Here is a 22,864-nt window from a genome sequence, read left to right on the forward strand (position 1 = left end):
CATTCCTGAACATCCTTATAATTTGTTTTCTCAGGGTATGTATTCCTGTTCCTCTTTTAAGAACAATGATAAGGAAGAATTGAAAGATTACCATAGATATTTCAACAACAATGCTTTTAATGTACAAATAACTCTTGAATATCATCGTACTACTATCACTTTCTTCGGTTTGGAACAGAAATTAATGACCACATCCCGTAGAAAAAGACAGCCAGCAATAGTATTTAATAGTGTTAGTTCTGGTCACCCTTACGATTGTACAGAAATACTGATGAATATTCTCAGTCCTAGTGATATTGAGATTTAAGGTTAAGAAAACTAAGGATTGGCTTATGGATCAAGTTAGTGTTTGTTTCAAATGTAGTAACTGCATTTGTTGCAAATATATTTTTGACAAAACTAAAGAGCTCTCCAACTATGATGGAAGTAAGATGTTTCAAATTAGATCATTCATCAATTGTAATTCCACTTACTGGGTATACATGATCATTTGCCTTTGTGCAAACAATATGTAGGATCAACTATATGTCCATTGGAAGAAAGACTAAAAGAACATATCAATGCAACTAAAAGGGGAGACAATAAATACTCACTTAATCAATATTTCCAAAGTGAATGCAGATCTGAGAGTATAACAAAGAAAGCTATTGGCATAGACCACATTAAGGAACACCATAGAGGAGAAGATAGGATGCTCAAATTATGTATGAAGGAAACTTGGTGAATTGAAACTTTGAGGCGATTGGCTATAGACTGAACATAGATAGGGAACTACACACTATGTTGTAGCTCTCTCCCGAGTTGTTATATATGTTTCTCTTGTGTGGAGATAAGAGGCACATGGGAAGTTTACTATTATGAAATCCTATCATAGGCCTTTGATTGCAGTACAGTGAAGACCGAGTGCTGGTAACTGTTGAATAAAATTAATTTAAAGTATTGAATACGTGAATATGTTAGCCTTGAATCTGTGATTTTCAGTAGATTAGTAGTGGTTGATGTTATAGCACCAAGTCTTTGCTATGGTTATACCCTATAATGACATCACAGGTTTATGGGTTTTGAGACAGGTATTGCTTTGAAAACATCTCTTGAAACTTAAGCTTTTCATTTTTAGGACTGGGTAGGTAGGCAATATTCTGACTACTTTGGCTTCAAACATCTTTTGGAATTGGACTGTTAAAACTGTAAGGTATTCTTGGGAGAGAGGCTTTGGACCATTGAGTTAGAAAGATGACTTAACTTGTGTTATTTCAACTTGACTTACAAGTGTACCTGGATTTAGGTAAACATTAGTCACACAAAGATAGTTGTGGTGCAGTGCACAATAAGGGGCAAGAGAGGTAGCTTTTGCAAGAGGCTTTATTGCCAAGGACAGTATGTCTTTTACAGTCTTTCCAGGAGTATACGTGTAGTCCGCTTCCCTCAGCGTCCATACACGATGCTGACGGCATCGTTGCTCCTTCTTCGGATCCTCGCGTTCGCTGGAGCAGCAATGGGGGTTGGGGAGAGTAAACAAAAATAAAGAAATATCCGTCAGGCGGTGTCCGGTTCTGGACAGATACAGTCAGGGATGGGGTAATGTGGGGGGAACAGAGCACCTGCAAACCGTCACCAGTGATTCGCGTACGGCACATTATGCTCCGATGTACTGCTTCCAGCCCACAGCATTCCCCGGGTGTTTTACGGCCCTCCCGTCACATCCCTAGCAGGCTTCCCACCTCGGTTACCCTTCCCAAAAACGGCACGGAATCGGTCATGTAAGTCTTGTAGCCACGCTCCTCCTGGAACGTGGCTGGCGTGGTTGCAGTGCCGGGTTGGGTCCGTTTCCCTCTTGTTTGCGGTGCCGCAGCTCTCCGGGGTTTCCACGGCTTCCGCTCCTCGTAGCAGGGGTTCGGTGTCCAATGCTTCAGCAAGGAGACAGCGGGGCAACTCCGAGTCCGCTCCACAGTTACAGCTGGGCTCTTCAGTGCTGTCTTCTCCCAACTGCCTGGCTTTCACCTCCCGTTGCATTACGTCGTCTCCGCTCATTGGTGCCTGTGACCAGGAGACGTGGGCGGGGGTGGAGTCCTGGATCTTCAAGCCCTTAAAGGCATAGTGTATGTCGTATTCAGAGCCGGACTGAAAATAAAGGATGGGAGAGAGGTAAGAGGGGAACAAGCCGGCATCGTCCTCTCTGGGCAAGTCATGAGGTGACACTTTGCGACAATAGGGAAATCGGAGTGTCTGTATTTGTTGTTTTTTGGGCGGACTTCTTGGTAGTCCATATCTACATAATCCAGTTCAGCTTTTGGGAATATCCAATTTCACATTTTGGCGCTTTTTGGGGTGTGTGAATACATAGGAAATGTAATTGTAAGATTGTAATAGTATTTATATACTGTTTCCTACCCCTGACGAGGCACTGAAGTGCTTTTCGGCGAGTAGCATGCTACTCCAGGAGGATTAGTGGTGGATTAGTATGGGAAATATAAGTTGTTAAATGGAGCGGTTGACATGTGAGGATGTTAACTGGATTGTCTAGGATAAAGGAGGGATAGAGGAGGGAAGACTATAGAAGGTTTTATTTGGGAGATCGTGGTAGTAAGAAGAGGTTTGATATGAGTCAAAGAATGGAGACAGGGAAGAAGAGTCTAGATAGGGTTATTTGTAGATCATAGTAGTAGAATGAGGTTTAGGATGAGTTAGAGAGTGGAAGTAGAGGATATATTGAAAAAGGTAATGGATGAGACATAGAGTAGTGTGTTAGAGAGAGTAGAAGTTTTTTTTCCTACAGTGGGTGTGAAATGATAAATATTTAGATACAGAACTACATAAAAATGGTATACATGTATATGGCAAATAATAAAGGGATATAAAGTTGTGCACAGTAGGGTAAACGCTGGACTTCCGAGAGGTAACATTTACTATTCCCACTCCAATCTGTGCAACAGTAGGGAAAGTGTTGGATTCTGGAGGGTTAAAATTTACTATTCCCACTCCAGTCTGTGCAACAGTAGGGAAAGCGTAGGTCTTTAAAGCGGTAAAGTCTACTATTCCCACTCTAGTCTATGTAACAATAGGGAAAATACTACACTTCAAACACATAACATATATCAAACATAACACTATCAATTTAATATAAACTCTTAATATAAACTTTATTAATTAACCCCCCAAAAATATAAAAAAACAATTAAACAATTAATATAATTATTAACCAATTAATTTTTTTTCTATTATAACAAATTGGCCATTATTTGTTACTTAATTAACTTACCAACAACACCACCTCAAATATAGCAGCCCACACTTAAAATATAACTAAAATAAATAAATGTGACACAAGTAACATAGCTAATTAAATATTAATTAATAAACTGACATTTAATTATTAATCAACTCATTATTAAGTGAATTAATACTTATTGATTAATAAATAACTTTCCACCCAATACCCCTACTAACCCACAAACCCAAACCTAACAAATAACTTAAAAAACCTAATTATTGCGAAATATACATAATTAATGAAATAATTATAAATATATTATTACTTTATTAATTTCCCACCCCATATTCCTATAAACCCAGCAACCGGCACCTAACAAATAACTTAAAAACTGAATTATTACACAATGTGCATAATTATTATTCATCAATAATAAATAATAATGATTAATTAATTATACGTAATAAACATTCCATCTAACACCCCTACAAACGTAATAACCTGCTACAACAATATAAATTACTGTTATAATTAAATGAACAATTATAAATCACATATTATTACGGAGTATATTTTTATAAAAATTATTAGCAATTATGTAAACAATAATGACCCAAAAAAATGATATAACGATATTTAAAAAACGATATTAAAAAACGATATTTTTTTTACAACGATATTAATAAAAACGATATTTACAACAAGGATGTTCTTGAAAACGATATTACTTACCGAAAAATTTATATTCTTGACCGCAACATTTCTGCATCACGCTATTATTGTGCCACAATACGTTTTTCCGATATTTCTGCATCCAGTATTTCATACTCGATATTTTGTAGGGGTGGGCGGAATTTGCGGAATTAACCTTCGCAAATTATCGCGAGAATGTTTAAAATTATCGCAAACAAGCAGAAATATCGCGAAGATGCGGAAGTTTTTTTCCGGCATGTTCGCGCGATTTTCTGCATGGTTGCGGGTCGCCAACTTACCCATGTGGCTGCTTGCGGGCGCGGCCATCTTGTTTTGAGTTGTTCTCGCGGTGCATGATCGCGAGAAGAAAGACGTGATCGCGCGACGCATGACGTCACTGCGGGCGCGAACTGTCGCGAGACAGCGCAAATGGCTAAAAACAATACAACATCTCATGGAGAACGCGACCGGATCAAGAAAACTTGTCGGCGAACGCAGGGATTCAGGTAAGGCGATCGCGCGCGCGCGAGAATGTATCATTTTACAGCGCGAGCAAGAAACAAATTATCGCCAAGCTGCGGAAACCGGAATTTTTGACATTTTCGCGCTCTCCGCGGAACGCAAAAATGTCAAATTATCGCAATTTCCGCGAACGGAACGAAATTTTTGCCCAGGCCTAATATTTTGTACAAAAATCTGTTGAGAAACATGCCATGCGGGTAAGAACATGAATGCAAAGGAGTGATTTTGGTAGCAATTGGACTGTATTTTTCGAGAGAACTTATTGTTATTGGATTGTTTGTGATAGATTGAATTGAACTCCCTAGCTTTAGATGCATGTTTTCAGTATTGTAGGTGTGCTCTGAACTTTTCTATTTTGATATATTAAGCTATTTCGGCGATATAATTGAGTGTCTAGTTGTGCTTTTCTTCACTTTTAAGTGTTTGTCAACATTTAAAGCATTTTAAATGTGGTTATTAGAGTGCAAGATTTTTGTTTTTGCTGATGTTCTGAATTTCTTTAGAAACACTGCATATGATGTGTCAGGGTTTGTAGATGCAAGGTGCAATTTTAAACCATGATATAAATCGAAGCACTGTAAAACAATGTGGAGATGATGTCATGGAATTGGCAGTTATTTTGCGCTGAAAGGTAAAACATACCAGAACAGGTTGTTGTAGGAGATTCGGCTTACTCTTAGAATTAAATATAGTAGAAAAAGCCCATAATTTTCATATTGTGTAGATCATCTTAGTACTGAACTACTATGACAGCAATTTCTTGAGGATAAAAAACACATCTACACAACCCATCATGCTCTGATTATGAGACCTACTTGAATTTTTTGTACCAGTTAATTACTTTTCTCTTCACTTTCCTCACATGAGATAAGAGAGCATATAATAAGGATATGTTGTCTGCTTAGTGCTAGTCCTCGCAGAATGATAGTGAATTCAATATATAGCCATGATTGAGAGGAACCTTAAACATTTTATAAATACAGTGGAGCCCAGTGGGACCTATACATGTATGTAGAGTGAGATACTAATTGAAAAACAGTGGTTGAGAGTATAGGAATAATGGCGCCACTCAGGGGAGTGCTATCACTTATGTATCAATTGGTTATTATTGGTGACGATGCTGAAAGGTGGGGAGCACAACCGATCCCCCCTAAATATCGCCCTGAGCCAAATGAATACAAAAATAAACTATCCCCAGCACACGTAAACAGTATTTTTAAGACTTTTCAGACTACTCGATTGTGAGTAACAATTAGACACATGTAAGTTGAATCTTGTGATTTTCTTTCTTTTTATTTTCTGGGGGTCTTCAGTAGTTTGAAAAGTCTCAAAAATACTGTTTACGTGTGCTGGGGATAGTTTATTTATGTATGTAGAATGAGAACATGAAAAAATATTCATGATAATTAAAGTTTGAAAATCCTTTTGTCATACAATAGAGAGTAATGTTTTGAGGTTGAGCACTCTATTTAGATTTTAGGTATTCCTTTTTCATATTTAAAGGAACTCCGAGCATGTGTTTGTTGTATTTGGCTACACAGTGATCATTTTGTGTGTTATGTGCTATTTTTATAAAAATTTGAAAATTGTGAATAATAAGTGATATTTATTGTGCTTTGTGTGCTGACTTTCACAGCCCAGTAGAAGCGGCTGGTGAGCCGCAAAACACGTGGGCTGTGACTGCATCAGAGTATCAAGAAGTATTCATGTTTTGAATGTGACTAAAAAGTTATCACTGTAAAGAAATGTTGGATAAAATGTACTGATATAACAAGTAAAAAGATTTTTTTAAAGAGTATTAAAACACAAAATTATTTTTCAATAAAAGAAAAGGCTAAAAAGTGAAGGGGTATGTAGATAATTAATAATGAGTCGCTTTTCAGCGACCGCAGAAAATGGCCGCAGCCTAAGCGGGGACGGAGGCGCCGTATTGCCTTCGGCGCCCACTGCCGCAATCTGGTGGAAAAATAAGCCAGCGGAACCTCCGGAGGCCGGGGGGCGGAGATCTGGTGCGGTGCCGCTCGCTTCCTGCGGGCGGCAATAAAGTTGCAGGTGAGGCCGATCAGCCCGCCCCCACGGTAACGGAGCAACACTGGCGGAGATCCGGGCGGCTGCGGGCCCGTCGATACAAGGCACTGCAGCATGGCAGCAAGAGTGCCCTGAGAACACCTCAAGCCTGGCCCCATAGCGCGCAACGTATGTCGGCAGGCTGGGGCGGCCCTTCGCAACCCCTGCCCTGTGCATAGGAGGCCCCGTGAAGAGGAGAGGCTGCAACGGGGTGCTGAGGCCTGGCGATGTGTGGGAGAAACAGTGGGGAGGAGGGCAGAGTGAGGGACACAGGAGATATGATGCCAGCACTCTGACATCTTGCCAAGTGACTGTTGCAGCAGAGGTGAGGCCCCCCGGGGCTACAGTGGCTAAAAGTGGACAAGAAGTGATACCTGTCTGGTCGGGAGGCTGCAGAAGGCGCGGTTACGGGGACGCCGGGATCTCGCTCTGAGCGGAGCTACTCTGATGGAGGCCCATAGCCTTCTCTACGCACAGAGGATTGCGCCCTAAATAAAGAGATACCAACGCTGGACTGCGCAATACTACATTTTACTGATCCAGGATTGCAGCCTGGTGTCCGCAGTAAGAGTGAACGGAGCCGCGGCACCCCCCCTGCTGATTTGGTGCCGCCTGTGGGTTGCTGGCGCTGCCTGCCCTACGCCGGTTGCACGGTGGTCACTCTCCTCAACACTTAAAGCGCCATGAGTGGCAGGGGCCCGAGATCGGTGCAAAGCAACCGCATCGATAAATACGCCATCACGAAAGACCAGCAGGGCGCGTCCGACGCGGCGCAAGGAGCTCCAGCTGGTCAGCTGGCTGAACAGCAATAGGAGATCACACTCCATGACGTGATGGCCACTCTTCAACAATTGCAAGCCTCCATCGGCACCATCTCTTGTGACGTGACGCTGCTGAGGACTGATATCTCTAAAATGAGTACGAGGATGGCGGAAGTAGAGGCCACAACGGCCGGCCTCTCAACCGACACGAAGACCCTGCGGCAGGTGCGCCATCTTGAACTAGCCAACAAGCAGATGGCGGAGAAACTCGACGACCAAGAAGGGCGCGAAGCGAAACAACTTTCGCTTAGTGGGTGTGCCGGAGAGTATTAAAGGGCCGGCGCTGGATCTTTTTTGGGAAGAGCTGATCCAAGAACAACTACAGCCCCGCAGACTCTCTAAATTCTTCTCCGTGGAGAGGGCCTACCGGGTACTGGGCGGTCGGCCCAAAGCGGGGGCTCCTCCGCGGCCCATTCTGGCGCGAATATTTAACTTCAGAGATAGAGATGCGATCCTGCAAGCGGCCCGTGTGGGACCACCTCTCCGGATAGATAACAGTGTGATAACCCTCTACCCGGACTATACAGCCGCAGTCACGAAACAACAGCTCAATTTCACAGAAGTTAAGCGAGAACTCCGCAACAGAGAACTAAAATATTCCATGCTCTACCCAACAAAGCTAAGAGTAGAAGCAGAAGGTAAAAGTTGGTTCTTTGTAACTCCAGAAGAGGCGCAGGACTGTCTGGAGGGATGGCGACCGGCTAAGGGGAGCGACGCGCGGGAGGCGAGAGGACAACGGCGGCCCAGACAGTCGGCCCAACATGAAGGGAGGGAAGAAACGCCAGGACCGACCGCTGGGACGGGGACTGGAAGTGAAGTGGAGTAATAATCTGAAAACACCGCCTCCAGACCCAGTGGCATGGTCTGAGCAATATGGACTTGATGAGACCCACCACTACTCCATGTCGGGGCCCAGATGTTGGCCCACAGAGATGCTGCCGAGAGGCGGACTGAGTACTTCACCTGCAGATTATCGAGGCAGGGACTGAGATTGCCTCCAAGATGTGACGTATAACTATGGGGCCCCAGGTGAGAAAGACACTGGATACAGTTCACACACCACAGACTCATAGAACCTTTGTGGGGGGTGCTCGGGTGGTCGTGGGGGGACTCTTCCCCCCCCTGCACGGTTATGGGACTTAAGCACTCTGCTGCATTGGGGAGGCGGGTAGTTTTACATCCGCTAGGCAGGGAGGCAGGGTGGGGGAGGAGGGATGGGATCAGTTCATGTTAGGTTTCTTAGTTTTAGTGGCGACCCTTCTTTGCAAAGATGCGGCGAAGAATGTTATAGACTGTAGCATGACAGACAAGTTTGGAGTAGCTCGAGACAGAGTTCTCGTAACAGATCATGATGGCAGGCACAAACCAAGGCGACAGAAATAATTCTTGTGCACAAAAGACGGACAACAGCAGGGACCCCCATTCACTGTGATATCATGGAACGTAAATGGATTAGGAGACAGAATTAAACGGGAACTGGTGCTACAGTATATTCGACGGAAGAACCCAGCGGTGGCGCTCCTCCAGGAGTCGCACTTGCAGGGGACGACAGTTAAATCCCTGGATTGATGGGGCTTCCGAATGGCAGTACACTCCGAATTCACCTCTGGGTCTAGAGGGGTAGGGGTCCTTCTTAACAAATGCTTCCCTTTGACTGTAACTACAACACACAGAGATGATCAGGGTAGATTCGCAGCAATCACGGGCCAATGGGATGGCAGAATATACAATTTAGTGTCAGTATACATACCCCCGACACTACACCAGACTGCCTTTTCGGATCTCGGGAAATACCTACTTACATTCCCTGCGGAGAGCTCATTCTTGGGGGCGACTTCAATGCCGTCATGGATGTGGCTATAGACTGACAGCCTCCCAGAGATTCAAGTGGTCCATCCTGTAGGCTGCAGGAATTTGTAGAAGCGCTCAGATTACTAGATACGTCGAGGACTAGACACCCGGAAGAAAAACAATACACATTCCACTCTGGGGTACATCACAGTCTCTCTAGATTAGATTACATCTTCACATTTGCAACAGGGATACTAGGTATGACGGACATTAGACATTTGCCTAGAGGTATTTTGGACCACTCCCCGGTTCTCATCACTTATGCCCCATTTACCCCGCAGACCCGTAGACTGTTCCCCATCAGGCCAGGGTACCTTAAGAACTGTAAAATAAGGAAATAATAATAGTTAATGTTAATAGGGATTTATAGAGCGCACGTACGCCGATTGGCTTCATGGCGCTGAGGCTCAAGAGGTTGACAGAAAAGACAGAAGCTAACCCTGTATAAATAGCCATGTTTTCAGAGATTTCCTGAATTGAAGGTCGGTGCATGATCGGATTTCAAGTGGAAAGGAATTCCACAATTTGGGGGCAAGAGTGGCGAATCTGCGACCTCCTTGGCGTACCCGTTTGAAACCCGGGATAGCAAGAAGTGAGAGATGAGCGGACCTTAAATTGCGTGTGGGAATGTGCCTGAGTATCATGCTATTAATGAACTCAGGACTGGTGCCATGCAGGGATTTAAAAATGAGGCAACCCGTTTTGAAGGCACAACGCTGTGATATTGGAAGCCAATGTAGTTTCCTCAACAAAGGGGTAGCGGTGTGCCATTTAGGTTGACGATAAATCAATCGTGCTGCCTGGTTCTGGACTATCTGTAGGCGCTTAAGCAAGTAGTGAGGCATGCCCAAGTATACAGAATTGGAGTAATCTAGATGGGATAGGAGCATAGAAATCATGGCCTGGTTCAAGGCGTCATGAGTGAGGAAACGGTGAATTTTCCTGATTTTGCGCATTTGAAAAAAGCACTTAGACACCACAGCTCCAACCTGAGTTTTCAGGGAGAGGTCGCTGTCCAGAAATACTCCTAAAGTTTTGGCTGACGTGGACGGGGCGGGAGGAGAGCCAAGCTCTGAGGGCCAGTAGTGGGGGCCCCAGTGCTTATGGCTGTCACCAGTGAGAACTATCTCTGTCTTACCAGGATTAAGTTTAAGATGATTAAGATCCATCCAACTTTGGATATATAACATGGTATCCTGGAATTCAGTGATAGAGTTGTGGGAGCTTTCAACCCTGAGGATGAGCTGAAGGTCATCAGCGTAGTTGAGAACCAGCACATTCCTGTCTTTAAGAGACTGGATCAGGGGTGCCATATAGATGTTAAATAGATGGGGAGAAAGGGCCGAACCCTGAGGGACCCCACAGGTGGTATTACGTGGGGGTGCTAGAAACTGACCCAGACAGACAGCCTGAGAACGATCCTCCAGCAAGGAAGTAAGCCAACGAGCCGCAGTCCCCTGAACACCAGCCCTCCTGACACGGTCGACCAATATAGTATGGTCCACCGTGTCGAAGGCTGCGGAGAGATCCAGCAAGACCAGGGCCCGGGGACAGCCTCTATCAGCATTATCCCGCAAGATGTCCACAACCGTCAGGATCACAGATTCGGTGGAATGGGCAGGCCGAAAGCCAGCCTGATGAGGGTCCAAGTATTTTGATGCCTCTAAAAAATTAGAGAGGCATTTCGCTACGTGGCCCTCTAGAATCGTAGGCAAAAAGGGTAACAAGGAAATCGGGCGGTAATTGGAAAGGAGCACAGGGTCAGCTCCAGGCTTTTTCAGGAGGGGGACCACTACTGCTTTTTTAAAAGCCAAGGGGACTATGCCAGATGAAATGGATTAATTCAGTAATGTAAGTACGGGACCAGAATGAATTGCAAGGCAGTCTTTCAATATGTGAGGGGGACAGCAGTCAGATGGAGCGCCTGATTTAATTTCCACCAATAGGTCTTGAAAGATCTTGTTACTAATGATAGGGAAACAGCTAAGAGTCCTGTTGTTACAATGTACCACAGGGGGGTCTTGTGAAGAGAGATGGGTGGGGATGCTAGCTTTTATTGAGACAATCTTATCAATAAAGTAATCATTTAACGAATTGCATAAAGCTTGAGATGGGATGGCCTTCAGAAGAGTACGCTCAGGATTGGATAATTCATCAATTATAGAGAATATTTCTTTAGACTTTTTATTAGATTTCAGAATACGATTGGAGAAATAGGCTGCTTTGGCGGTAAGAATGCTTTCCTTGTAGTCTTTCCGAGCAGAAGTATATCGTAATTTTTTTTCTGAAGAGTACTTCAGACGCCATTGTCTCTCCAATTGGCGTAAGGCCAATTTCTGGGCCTTAAGGTCATCAGAGAACCATCTTTGTGCCTTCGCCCGGCGTGCTAATTTGACTTTTTTTAATGGGGCGTGTTTATTGCTAGCATCAAGCAACCATTTGGATGCCTTCGTTTCCGAGGTGTTAACATCATGGCCAGGGGGTGGAGCTGTATCAGCTAGTGTGTTAAGAAAGTCGTCTTTATTAATAAAATTCCACCTCCTGGCAAGGCCTCCTTCAATCGCATTGATTTTCTTAGTAGAAGATCGTGTCAGTGTGAATTTCAACAAATAGTGATCAGACCAGATGCAGGGTGAGGCTATAGGGATAGAAATAGTCAAGCCACTTGCCCATATTTGATCCAAAATCCGACCCTTCGAATGTGTCGGGATGAAACTAACTGAGAGAGGTTTAAATTTCTGAGCAAGTCTGACATCTTTGCCAATTGGGGCCCTTCCTGAGGGTCACCATACCAGTAATTAAAGTCACCCACAAGGAGGACCTTGGCATGCTCAGTCACAAGTTTAGCTATCTGTTCGCTAAGTGCTAGCGGGAAGTGAGACATCTGCTTAGGTGGTCTGTATAATAAGACACAGACCAAAGAATCGTTAGCTGATTCCAATTTGTAACTATGTTCTCAGTGTCTGTAAGAGAAAGACATGTCAAGGAACAGAACCTGAAATTAATATGAATAATGGCAGCAACTCCCCCGCCTGACTTTCCCGAACACCGATTGGCAAAGATGATGTAATAGTCAGGGGGGTGTGCCGCCAGTATATCTGGGGCAGAGTCAGCAGTGAGCCATGTCTCGGTCAACAGCAGGACGTCAAGTTTATCAGTAAGCAGGATTAGAAAAATATCCAACTGATGCTTGTCCAGGGAGCGCGTATTAAGATAATAAATTGACATAGGCGCAACTCTAGCTACTTGCTTCGCGTGAGGAATAGGATCGAAGCAGGTTCCGGATGGCCAGCAAAAACTGAGTCAGGTGAGCCCTGGGTGATGGTTAGGTTAGGGGGAGAAAGATCAGCGAAGCAACTTAGACTAATTAAATTAAAAGGAATACCAGTAACTTTAAAAGGCTCCCGGCTTCCGCCTCAGGAGTCAACCTTTGACGAAATGTTATTTTGAAGAAAACCTATGCTCTGTACCCTCATCGATCACCTTGTGGGAGGCATACAAGACAGTGCTCCGTGGGCAGGCCATTTTGTTGATAGTGGGACAAAAGAGAAACCACCAGAAACACATCGACAACCTAGAGGTAGAGATCTCGCTGGCGGAGGCGGCCCAGGTAGCAGATACTACTGACGAGACGACACACAAATTACACTTGGCGCAGCAGGAATATAGGGCATACACGCGCGAAGAGGCCTCAGATAGACTGACGAAGACGCAACACATAATCTATGAGCAGGGAGATAAAGCAGGCTGACTCCTGGCCTGGTTGGGAAAGAAAGAAAGAGCGAGTAACTGGATAACTCAGATAAGGGCAAAAGACGGAGCTTTAGTGATTGCTCTGCAGCAAATTACTGAAGCACTGGCGCAACACTACAGGACAATCTATACAACAATAGCCACTGCGACGGAGGAAGAGCACTTCGCATTCCTGCGCGATATACGCATGCCCTCACTCGACGGCGACGCCATAGCAGCCCTAGAGCTGGACATTACACCCGAGGAACTTACACAAGCCATTAGGATGCTGCGCACGGGAAAGGCGTTGGGACCCAATGGAATCCCAGTAGAATTCTTCAAATTGCCTGCCCCTCAGCTGGTGTCACACCTCCTGGCCATGTACACCGAGAGCTTGGGCAGAGGGATTCTACCCAAAGACCAACGGCTCGCCACCATAGTCACAATACATAAGTCCGGAAAGCCGGCGCACGAATGTGCATCTTATAGGCCAATCTCCCTCCTCAATGCAGAGGCAAAAATACTTGCGAAGACACTGGCAACCAGGCTACAACCACATCTCTCTGCAATAACCCATCCAGACCAGTCTGGAAGGTTGCACAGTGTAATAGAGCGCAGATCAACTATAGAAGAGGATGCAGCTATATTTTCACTAGACGCGAGAATGGCTTTTGACCTCGTGGAGTGGCCTTTTCTCTTCGCAGTCCTTAAGCGTATGGGGTTTGGGCCAAAATTCTGTGCATGGATCCACCTATTATATATGCAGCCAGTGTCGCAGGTTGTAGTTAATGGCCATTTATCGGCTGAGTTCCCACTGGGCAGAGGGACAAGGCAGGGTTGTCCACTGTCACCACTCCTCTTCGCAGTGGTACTGGAGCTCCTGGCGGCATGGATTAGACAAGAACTTACAATACAGGGGATGGGATGGGCCAGCAGATGGGAAGATCGTATTTCGCTTTATGCGGATAATATTTTACTATATTTAACGTCCCCAGCAAGGTCCATCAACTGTCTTCTGGATATATGTGCCGCGTACGGGCGGATGTCATGGTACACTATTAATTGGGAAAAGTCGCTGCTGTATATCCTATATGGCCCCCCACCGCGGCTCCCAAGAGGGTGTCCACTTCAAATAGTCACATACGGGTTCAAGTACCTAGGGATCTTCGTTACACATGACCACGCGCTTTTCATGGAAAAAAACCTGACCCAACCCCCGGCGCGATTTAAAAAAGATGTTCGTACATTACCTTTGACACTCCTGGGGCGAGCAGCCCTATTTAAAATTATGGCGCTCCCCCAATTTCTGTACGCACTACAGAGTACTCCGTTCCCTGTCCCGGATGCATATTTCGCAGCAGTCAATGCGGAGGTGACGTCGCTGCTCTGCGATGGGAAAGCACCCCGAATAGCACTACATAAACTTACCAGAAGCTGGTATGATGGCGGGATTGCTCTTCCTGACATCAAAGTCTATTACTGGGCATCCCAATTAGTCGCAATCAACCAATGGCTTCATGTCCCCCAAGACGACCCCGCATTCAGATCATATAGACACCTTCTAGAGCCATCAGGGATAATGGGTGCCCTATACAATAAAAGGAAGAAGCACAACATTACGGGGCGACACTACACACCCTGCGAGTATGGTTTGAAGCACAACGGACACTGGGATGGGACGATGTTGTTACACTGGCAATGCCATTATGGGATACAAAGCGACTCGGAAGGCTGGGCAGGACCAAGGGATTTCGTAGTTGGGACCTAGTAGGCATTTCAAAAGTTGGGGACTTGTGGCAGAGGGGTGGAGTGGTTGCCTTTGCTCATCTTCAGGCCACGTATGGCATGGCCCAGACAGAATTCTTTCGCTACATGCAGGTCAGGCATGCACTGCAGTCCCTAATACCACCAGATACAAGGCCTGAAGAGTCCTCCCCGCTGGAGGATCGGCTCCTAACGGACCACCTCCACAAAAAGGCAATCTCACTGACATACAGGAAAATAGTCAATAACCGCAAAGAGCCCACAGCGCTACGCTGAAGGCTGCGTGGGAGCACGAACTGGGAGATATTGACGAGGCAGACTGGCGGGAGGCATTAGCATAGCATCCCCCAGAGAAGCTGCAATCCTATCACGACTACGACTAGTCCAATTGAAAATCCTGCACCGCACATATTACACTAGGATCCTCCTACACAAGATACATCGGGCGGACACACCGCTCTGTCTTCGGCAGTGCGGGGAAGATGGCACGTTCTACCACACTATCTGGCTCTGCCCCAAAATAGTGCAATACTGGATGGCAGTAATGCGGACACTTTCCCAGGTCACACATGTTGACACACTCCCAAGCCCGAGGTGTTGCCTGCTCAACATTTGGGAACCAACGGATCTAAATGCGATTGCTCAGGATTGGGTAACTTTGGGCATGACAATAGCCAGACAGAACATTGCCCAGCGCTGGGGATCCAGAAATAGTTCCACTCTTGCTCAATGGTGTAAAGACATGGACATGGCAATGATGGCGGAAAACTCGGTGTATGTCCATCGGGGGTGTCCGAAAAAATGGGAAAAGGTCTGGGGAGGCTGGAACATCTACCGAGGCAATATATGTGAGTCCCCACCACTGGATGAATCTGAGTCCGATGTCAGTATATCAACAGTCTAGGGTGGGCATGTACGCAATATGTATATCCAGGGAGGCTGTACAGATGCTAGAGCTGAAACTGTGGGGTGTGCACTATGAGGCGTACAGTAATGACTATGTAGATACTGAAGCAATTGTGTCCGCTTGTCATGCGAAGGAAATACTAATGTTGCACTTTGCAAAATGTTTAATAAAAATTGTTTAAAAAAAAGTAAAATAAAAAAAAACAATAATGGCTTCCCACCTATATATGTTTCCTTGCAACATATCTGTTTATTGGGTTACTGATAGAGGGGGTTGCAGCCTAACGAAGGGTCGTTCACATCTGTAACTGATAATATAGTCAAACTGCATTTGTTAATCATACCTGGTCCCAGACAACGGGGTCAATGACCAAGACTGGTTTTAGACGTCATCACTGAGGTGCAGCAGGAGTCCTGTGGCACAACGAGTTTTAGAACCAGGACTCCACATACACATCCTACTTAGGGAAACTTGTTTAACAAAATATTGATGATTTCAAATTCTGTTATTAATTGCAACCACAGGTAATTCATTACTTGTGGTGTACTCTGGTCCACCACTTTAGCTTGCCTTTGCCACTGCTGAGAGGGCCCATCTTTTGTTCATCGTTGTAAGTGAGATACAGCGGGCCCTCATCATGAATTTACCAATTTTGAGGGTGTTAATTCCGCACCCCAACAGTTAACTCCAGGAGAGGGAGCTAGGATGAATTAAAGGGAATTCATCCAGGGGGATTTCAAGAAGCTGAAATCTTCGAGGGAACTCTTCTTCTATTTTAATGTGTTCATATTTTAAAACAGGGATTACTGAATGGGGCTCTAGCTCCAGTTTTTTATGGTGTAGATCCAGTCTCACCTCTTAATACCTGCAGGGTCTGGTGGCTCAGTGGACACAGGCCCCCTATACAGGGACCTGTGTTCAACCTCATGGTCACAGGTTCAAATCCCAGCAGGTCCACTCAGCCTTTCATCCATCTGAGGTTGATAAAATGAGTACCATTGAGTTGGGTAGCAATGAACATCTGTTATTCAGTGCCCGGATACCTACGGATGAACTTGCGCTTCCCAAATACACATGTTATGTTACTTATTCCCATTTTGAGATATAACCTCATTCTTACATGTGCACCCATTGCCTTGAGCGCCATAGGGCCCATGTGTCCGGCACACAGCAGGAATCCAGCACCAATCATTGTTTGTTGTGAAAGAGGCTCTGATGCACTTAACCTCTGCCCTCTTCTTGCCTAGGGCCTTGGCGCAACCAGTTATCATTGCTAGATGAACACAGAAAACTCTAAACTATGGCTGACCACAGGTTCAGCACTTCTATCCCAGGTATGCAATTAATAAAAGAGTCCTGTGCAATCCAACTCCGAGACCTGCGCAGTTGGGCCTCACTGAAGTCCAGACAAGTTGATTTGAGATCACGGAGGGTGCACCAAGAGAGAAGTCACACTCTGATAAGTCCTTGTAAATTTCTTTTTATTCTTCTTTAGTAGCATTGATTTAAAAGAAGAAGCCCCACAATAAGGTTTATGAAGTAGTAAACTCCAGCCATGATCATCTGGAAACTTTCCTCCGAAGTGGCAGGTGTGCCCGGAAATCTTCTTTTAAATCAATTTGGATTCTAACATTTGATGCTTCAAAATATTTCACCTCAAATATCTAGCCCTGATGAAGTTCCTTTGATAGGAACGAAACGCGTTGGCTGTTCTATCGTTTGTGCTACAAAAGAAGAATAAAATGAAATTTACAGGGACTTATCTAACTGAGTGTGACATCTCTCTTGGTGCACCCTCCATGATCTCAAATCATTGCTAGATTAACCTATGTGCAAATAACCCAGTTTCTTGATGTTTTCAGGATGTTCGCCGAAAGTTTTTTGGTTTCATCTGAACGTTTTTATTTCTCAAACAGATGACAATGAGAATCTGGAGAACGGAGTGGATACCCAAGGCTTTTGATTTTCCTTCCGTGACTGACCCGGCTACGTCATCTCCTTCCCCCTTCACCAGCCCCTCCCCAGAGGATGCGGAAGTGATGGCGCTGATGGATCTGTTGACATGGCCGGAGCCGCAAGGAATCGTCAACTCATCCACCAGCCCATTGAACTGCGAGTGGCAAATTCTGCACCCCAAAGACAACTATTCTGTTGGGGAGTCCTTGGAGGTGCTCCTCACCGCCAACGACCACTGGAATCGACCAAAGACGTATGGCGGAGACTTTTTCCGAGCCAAACTTCATTCCCCCAAGCTAAAAGCTGGAGTGAGGGGGTTGGTGACCGACCACCAGAATGGAACATACACAGTCTCCTTCTTGCTGCTATGGCCGGGGGATGTGGTAATTTCCATCCGCCTTTTTCACTCCAGTGAAGCTGTCCAGGTCATCAGGGAAGCCAGGGACTCCCGGCCGGACAAAGTGTATTTTTCTGGAATCTTCCAAAGAAATGGAATGGAGGAGAAAACTGAGTGCAATTTGGAAATACTAAACAGACCACTGTGTGTTTATGGGGACGAAAGAATTGAAGAGACGTGGGTCTGTGTGAGACCAAAGAGCCTCCCGTGTGACTCATTGGTTTACCACATTGTTGGAGGCTACAGGAAGGTCACAGACGCAGAGGAAGACAAGCTCATAGCTGGGTAATATATGTCTCTCTTGGCTTAACCATGCTTATTATAGTGATTTGGTGTCTCTCCCCCTACTGGTTCCTCCCTTTCCCTTAGGATATTTGTGTGTCTATGACTCTTTGCCTGGTAATCTCTTTCTATATGTCAAGTGTCTACCTAGGATAATAGAAGACAGCTGAATCTAGGCCATCACACTACAGACTTTAGATTCATGCAAAATAGAACTGCAGACAAAATCAATGAGCAGAGTGGCACAGAGCTGGCAGAGGGCACTGGGAGGTTCCGGCTTACTGTAGCAAACAAAACAGAGAGGTAGCTATGAAAAGCAAAAACTAGCAGTAAAGAAGCGCACACGTACCCGACACCAGACAATTCTAACAGGGATTGGGCAGCTAGACTTTAAAGAGGGCCTGCAAATCGAAGCCCATTGACTACTTCAATGCTGTGGGATGGTTCTGCAGGTATAACTCAAAAGAATTTATTGGGCATAATGGATATGTGAGTTGAGGCGGTGTAACCTCAGTGGTATTTACACTAACACATACCAAGGGATCATGTTTACAACAGGACAAAAAATATTACCTAAGTAATATGTACCAGAGAGTGTTTGCAAAAACGTAGCACTGTTCACACTACTAATTTACCATCTCAAAAGCTTGGTCATTGGAATGAACACTTGCAGTTTGTTTTGTGACAGCAGGTGTATTCTGTGCCCTGACTGTGTTTGGAAAGGCTATGAACTGGGGCCAATTTAGTTGAATTATGTTCCATAGTTTGCAGAGTGTTTTTTCCTGCCTTCATTTTCTTTTCAGAGGTTGTTTACTGGGAGGAGGGGGTGCTTTGTTGGAATTAATGCATTAATCAGGTGAGTGTTGTTGGGAGGAGAGTGTTCACTGCATGGCCCTGGAGAGTGTGCACCCTTGATCTGTATTAGAGTACTAGCAAAATCAGGATATGCCTCTGCAGACCTTTGATTCACGCCTTAGAGCACACGACAACCATGCATGTTCGCTCAGGGCTCGATTCCGATGACTTCAAACCCAGAGCATGGCCTGAGGTCAAGAGGAGGACCCCTTCTTTTGGGAGGGACTACCAGTGGTGGCAGCATTCAGCTGCAATGAAAAGTGCGGGCTCTTTGTTGTGTCTATTGCAGAGATCTGCCTATTAGTTCCCCTCAAACAAATCCTTTACTCCATCCCTGTTTAACCTGGATCAAGAGTGCTTGTTAACTCAGCATATATGAGTGAGGTTGAACACGGAATGTGTATGGTGTGCTTTACTGTTTGGGGGCAGTAGTCCAGTTGGAAAATTGAGATGGGTAGTGAGCCTGTACAGGTTTTTTGTTCATCGAGGGAAAGCCCTGAAACTTTTCACAGCTTTCCATTTGAAGTAAGCCAGACCCAGTAGCTGGAGAGTGTGGGAGGTGGGTGGGGGGGCACCTTCCTTCCTAGTGTAAAGAAGTGTCACAGCCTTCCCAAGAAGTGTCACAGCTGACAGTTTGTGATGTGGCTGGGGGAGGATGGTTCTCTCACTTTGTGTCTGTCTTTTACATTCTCTGCCAAGGCACAGCCGATGGGGACTCCTCTTCTTGCTGATTCCGCAGATAAAACGTATATGGCTGGGACTACCTGTACGACACCAAAACCCCAAAAACCAGAGTTAAGGCCACTTAAAGAGGGGCTCTGGAATACAAATTTGTACCTGCCTGCCACCAACAAATGCTGGATAGAAGGCCCAGGACAGCGCGCCAGAACACTTTTGACCAAGAAGGGAAGCACTTAATATGTAAAACAATAAGTGCCAGGACACTCGTCAGAAGGACACGGCCGCTTGCACCACCCATTGCACCTGCCAGGGCAGCCAATTACAGTAGCAACTCAACTACTAACCATCACACTCCTACAAGTGTAACAATTCAGACTATTCAAGGCCCCCAAAGCTAGAATAATGGTTTGGGTGGCACATATTAGTGATCGCTAATGTATGTTAAATTAATAAACAGCTGTTGTTGTGCTCATACCCAAATGAGGCAGACAGCGCCATCATGTGGCAGACTGTCACAGGTGCTGGTGCTAAGAATTAAGTGCCAGCGCTGAGCACCGGAGACCACCGGCTCAAATTAAGCACTGATCCACTGAGCTCCAGGTCTGGAGTGTCTGACTGCCAAAATCCTTGCCAAGTTAGGACCAGATTTTGGAATTCTGAACTCTGATAGAAGTGCTGCTTCACTGTGTTCTTGAGGGAGGTATGGGGGCTAAGAGGTGCCAATAAGGGAAGAAACAGCTGTACTGTGGTGAAACCACTTTGACTCTGAAACTCACAAGTGTGTGTCCCAAGTTGCCCCATACAGAACAGTGAGCTCCATCGGCCTTTCTTTCTGGCATGGTATTGTTTGGTGGGATTGCTAGTAAAGGGTCCAAAATTGGGCAACCCCAGCAGTAGCAGAGGTAGCAGTGTTGAAACCCCAGCTTTGTTGAGCCTCTTTGCTACCCTGCTGTGTCCTCTCAAGGCTCCTTTGTTGCCCTGAGTTGTGAAAGTGTGTGTTTGGCAAGTCTGCATTTAATGCCCTAGAAGTCTCTGGCATCATAAAAACGTTTCCCACATCATGCAGTTAAGAGTTCTGTGCAATTCAAGGGTGGCAGCTGTGAATAAGCTCACTCTACAATGCTCAGCAGTTCCAGAGTTGGTATTTTGTAATGGAATTGGCCCCTCCCTTAGCTGAGAAAAGGAGCTTCTTTAGCCTGCCCCTTGGACTCCATCTCCGTGATCCACGGAATTCGAGGATCCATTTTTTGTGAGGGTGGAAGACCCAGTTGCCTCTGGACGCAAACAAGATCTGAAAGCAGCAAGTAAGTGGAGTGGGGCCTAAGTCAGGTGAGGACTTAAGTATATAAAAAGTGATGGCTGGAATGTGTGAATCATTCTCAGCCACCAGCAATTTGTTTGGGCCGCATTCCATCATTATTTTGTACACCATAGCACCTCAGTTTGGACCCAGCAATATGCAAATCAGTCTTGATCTTGCTCCGGTGGGAACAGTCCAGCATGAACAGCCAGGCCAGGTCCTCTCTGAACCAGAACACAAGCAACCCAAGATCGGTGTTGTCCTTATAAGGCTCATCCGTCGACTGTGGCTTGTTTCCAATGACACAGTGTGCATAGGACCCACGTCTGGGCATACCCGACCCACGTAGGGTGTCACACTGACGTATACAAAAAAGTGATGGAATGGATGTTTTAAATAATCTCACCCACTGGTAATTACTTGGGCTGCATCCTAGTCCTTCATTATTTTGTAAACCATGCCACCTTCAGTCATATGCAAATCAGTCTTGTCCCCTCTCCAACGGGAACAGTCCAGCCTGAACTACCAGGCTAGGTCCTCCCTAAACAGAAACACAAGCAACCCAAGACGAGTTTTGCACTTATTAGGGCTCATCAGTCAGGTAGAGCTTGGTTCCAGTGGCACAGTTTGCACTAGACCCAAATCTGATCATGCCCGCACTTAGGGCATCACACAGAAGATTACATAAAAGTGATAGAATGCTTAAATTAATCTCAGCCAATGATAATTACTCAGGATGATTCCCAGTCTGTGGTTATTTTGCACACCATGCCACCAGATCCATATGCAAATCAGTCTTGACCCCGCTGGAATACGAACAGTCCAGCCTGAACTGCCAGTCTAGATCCTCCCTGAACTAGAACTCCAGCAACCCTACGACAGTTGCGCCCTTATTAGGGATCATAAATCGGGTATAGCTTGGTTCCAGTGGCACAGTATTTACGGGGCCCAGGACTGGCCATACCCATCCCACTTAGGGCATCACACTAAAGTATACAAAGAAAATGATGGATGGAATGCCTGAAATAATCTCAACCACTGGTAATTACTCTGGCCGCATCCCAGCCCATCATTATTTGCACACTTTGCCACCTCAGTTTGCACCCAGCCATATGCAAATCAGTTTTGACCCTGCTCCAGTGGGAACAGTCCAAGCCAAACTGCCAGGCAGATCCTCCCTAGCCCGAAGCACAAGCAATCCAAGCCCGTTTTCACCCTTATTAGGGCTCATCAGTCGGGTGTACCTAGGTTCATAGCTAAATCAGTTGAGGATATTAAAGTGAGCTTGTGATCTCTCTCACAAGCATCGCCAGCAGAATGCTTCCTTGCCTCTGACCACAACAGTCTGCTCCATCGGCACCAGTGAGTCAGGCTACTCATTTGCTTGGAAAACGGCAGAGACAGTTTTGCATATTCAAACCCCTTTGATAACAGCAGTAGGCAGTGGCTTTCTGATTATGAAAACAACCTAGAGAGGCCCTTGCTTACTTGTACATTTATAATTCCATCTATAGCGTTTAGCTTTGTATAAATTAAAGTCATTTTCTAGAACTGGCATGACAGCAGAGCTGTTGGCAGACCTAATGTAATTTAATAAAAAAAACTTTCACGAGAAATGAAACATTTGCCCAGATGTTGGTTCACTTAAAGGAAGCTTTTGATTGGGCTAAAAGCTGTATGCTTCCACAGAAAGAGTGCTTACCCTCCAAGCAGCTGTAACGATTTGTTTATCAAGCTGTGTTAGCCAGCAGCATGTCACTGTGATGCTATTAAACACTTCTTAGATGCCTCTAAGATCTAATTCAGGAAGGACTACAAGACCTGC

The 22,864-nt window shown here is 45.4% G+C and overlaps 1 protein-coding gene across 3 annotated transcripts in view; it reads left to right on the forward strand.

The window, feature by feature from the left end:
• The window catches only part of LOC146782621 (NXPE family member 3-like), a 501,779-nt gene that overhangs the window by 181,575 nt on the left and 297,340 nt on the right, over positions 1-22,864 (forward strand). For 2 of the 3 annotated variants that reach the window (XM_085640076.1, XM_085640075.1), the window contains exon 2: positions 17,485-18,206. In XM_085640076.1, coding sequence (XP_085496202.1) covers positions 17,485-18,206 — 722 coding nt within the window. Of the gene's footprint in view, positions 1-16,735; positions 16,903-17,484; positions 18,207-22,864 lie in introns of those variants that run through there. The other variant, XM_085640077.1, reaches the window with a different exon arrangement.

This window comes from Triturus cristatus, chromosome 12, assembly GCF_964204655.1.
Source record: "Triturus cristatus chromosome 12, aTriCri1.1, whole genome shotgun sequence".
NCBI classification, from domain to species: domain Eukaryota; kingdom Metazoa; phylum Chordata; class Amphibia; order Caudata; family Salamandridae; genus Triturus; species Triturus cristatus.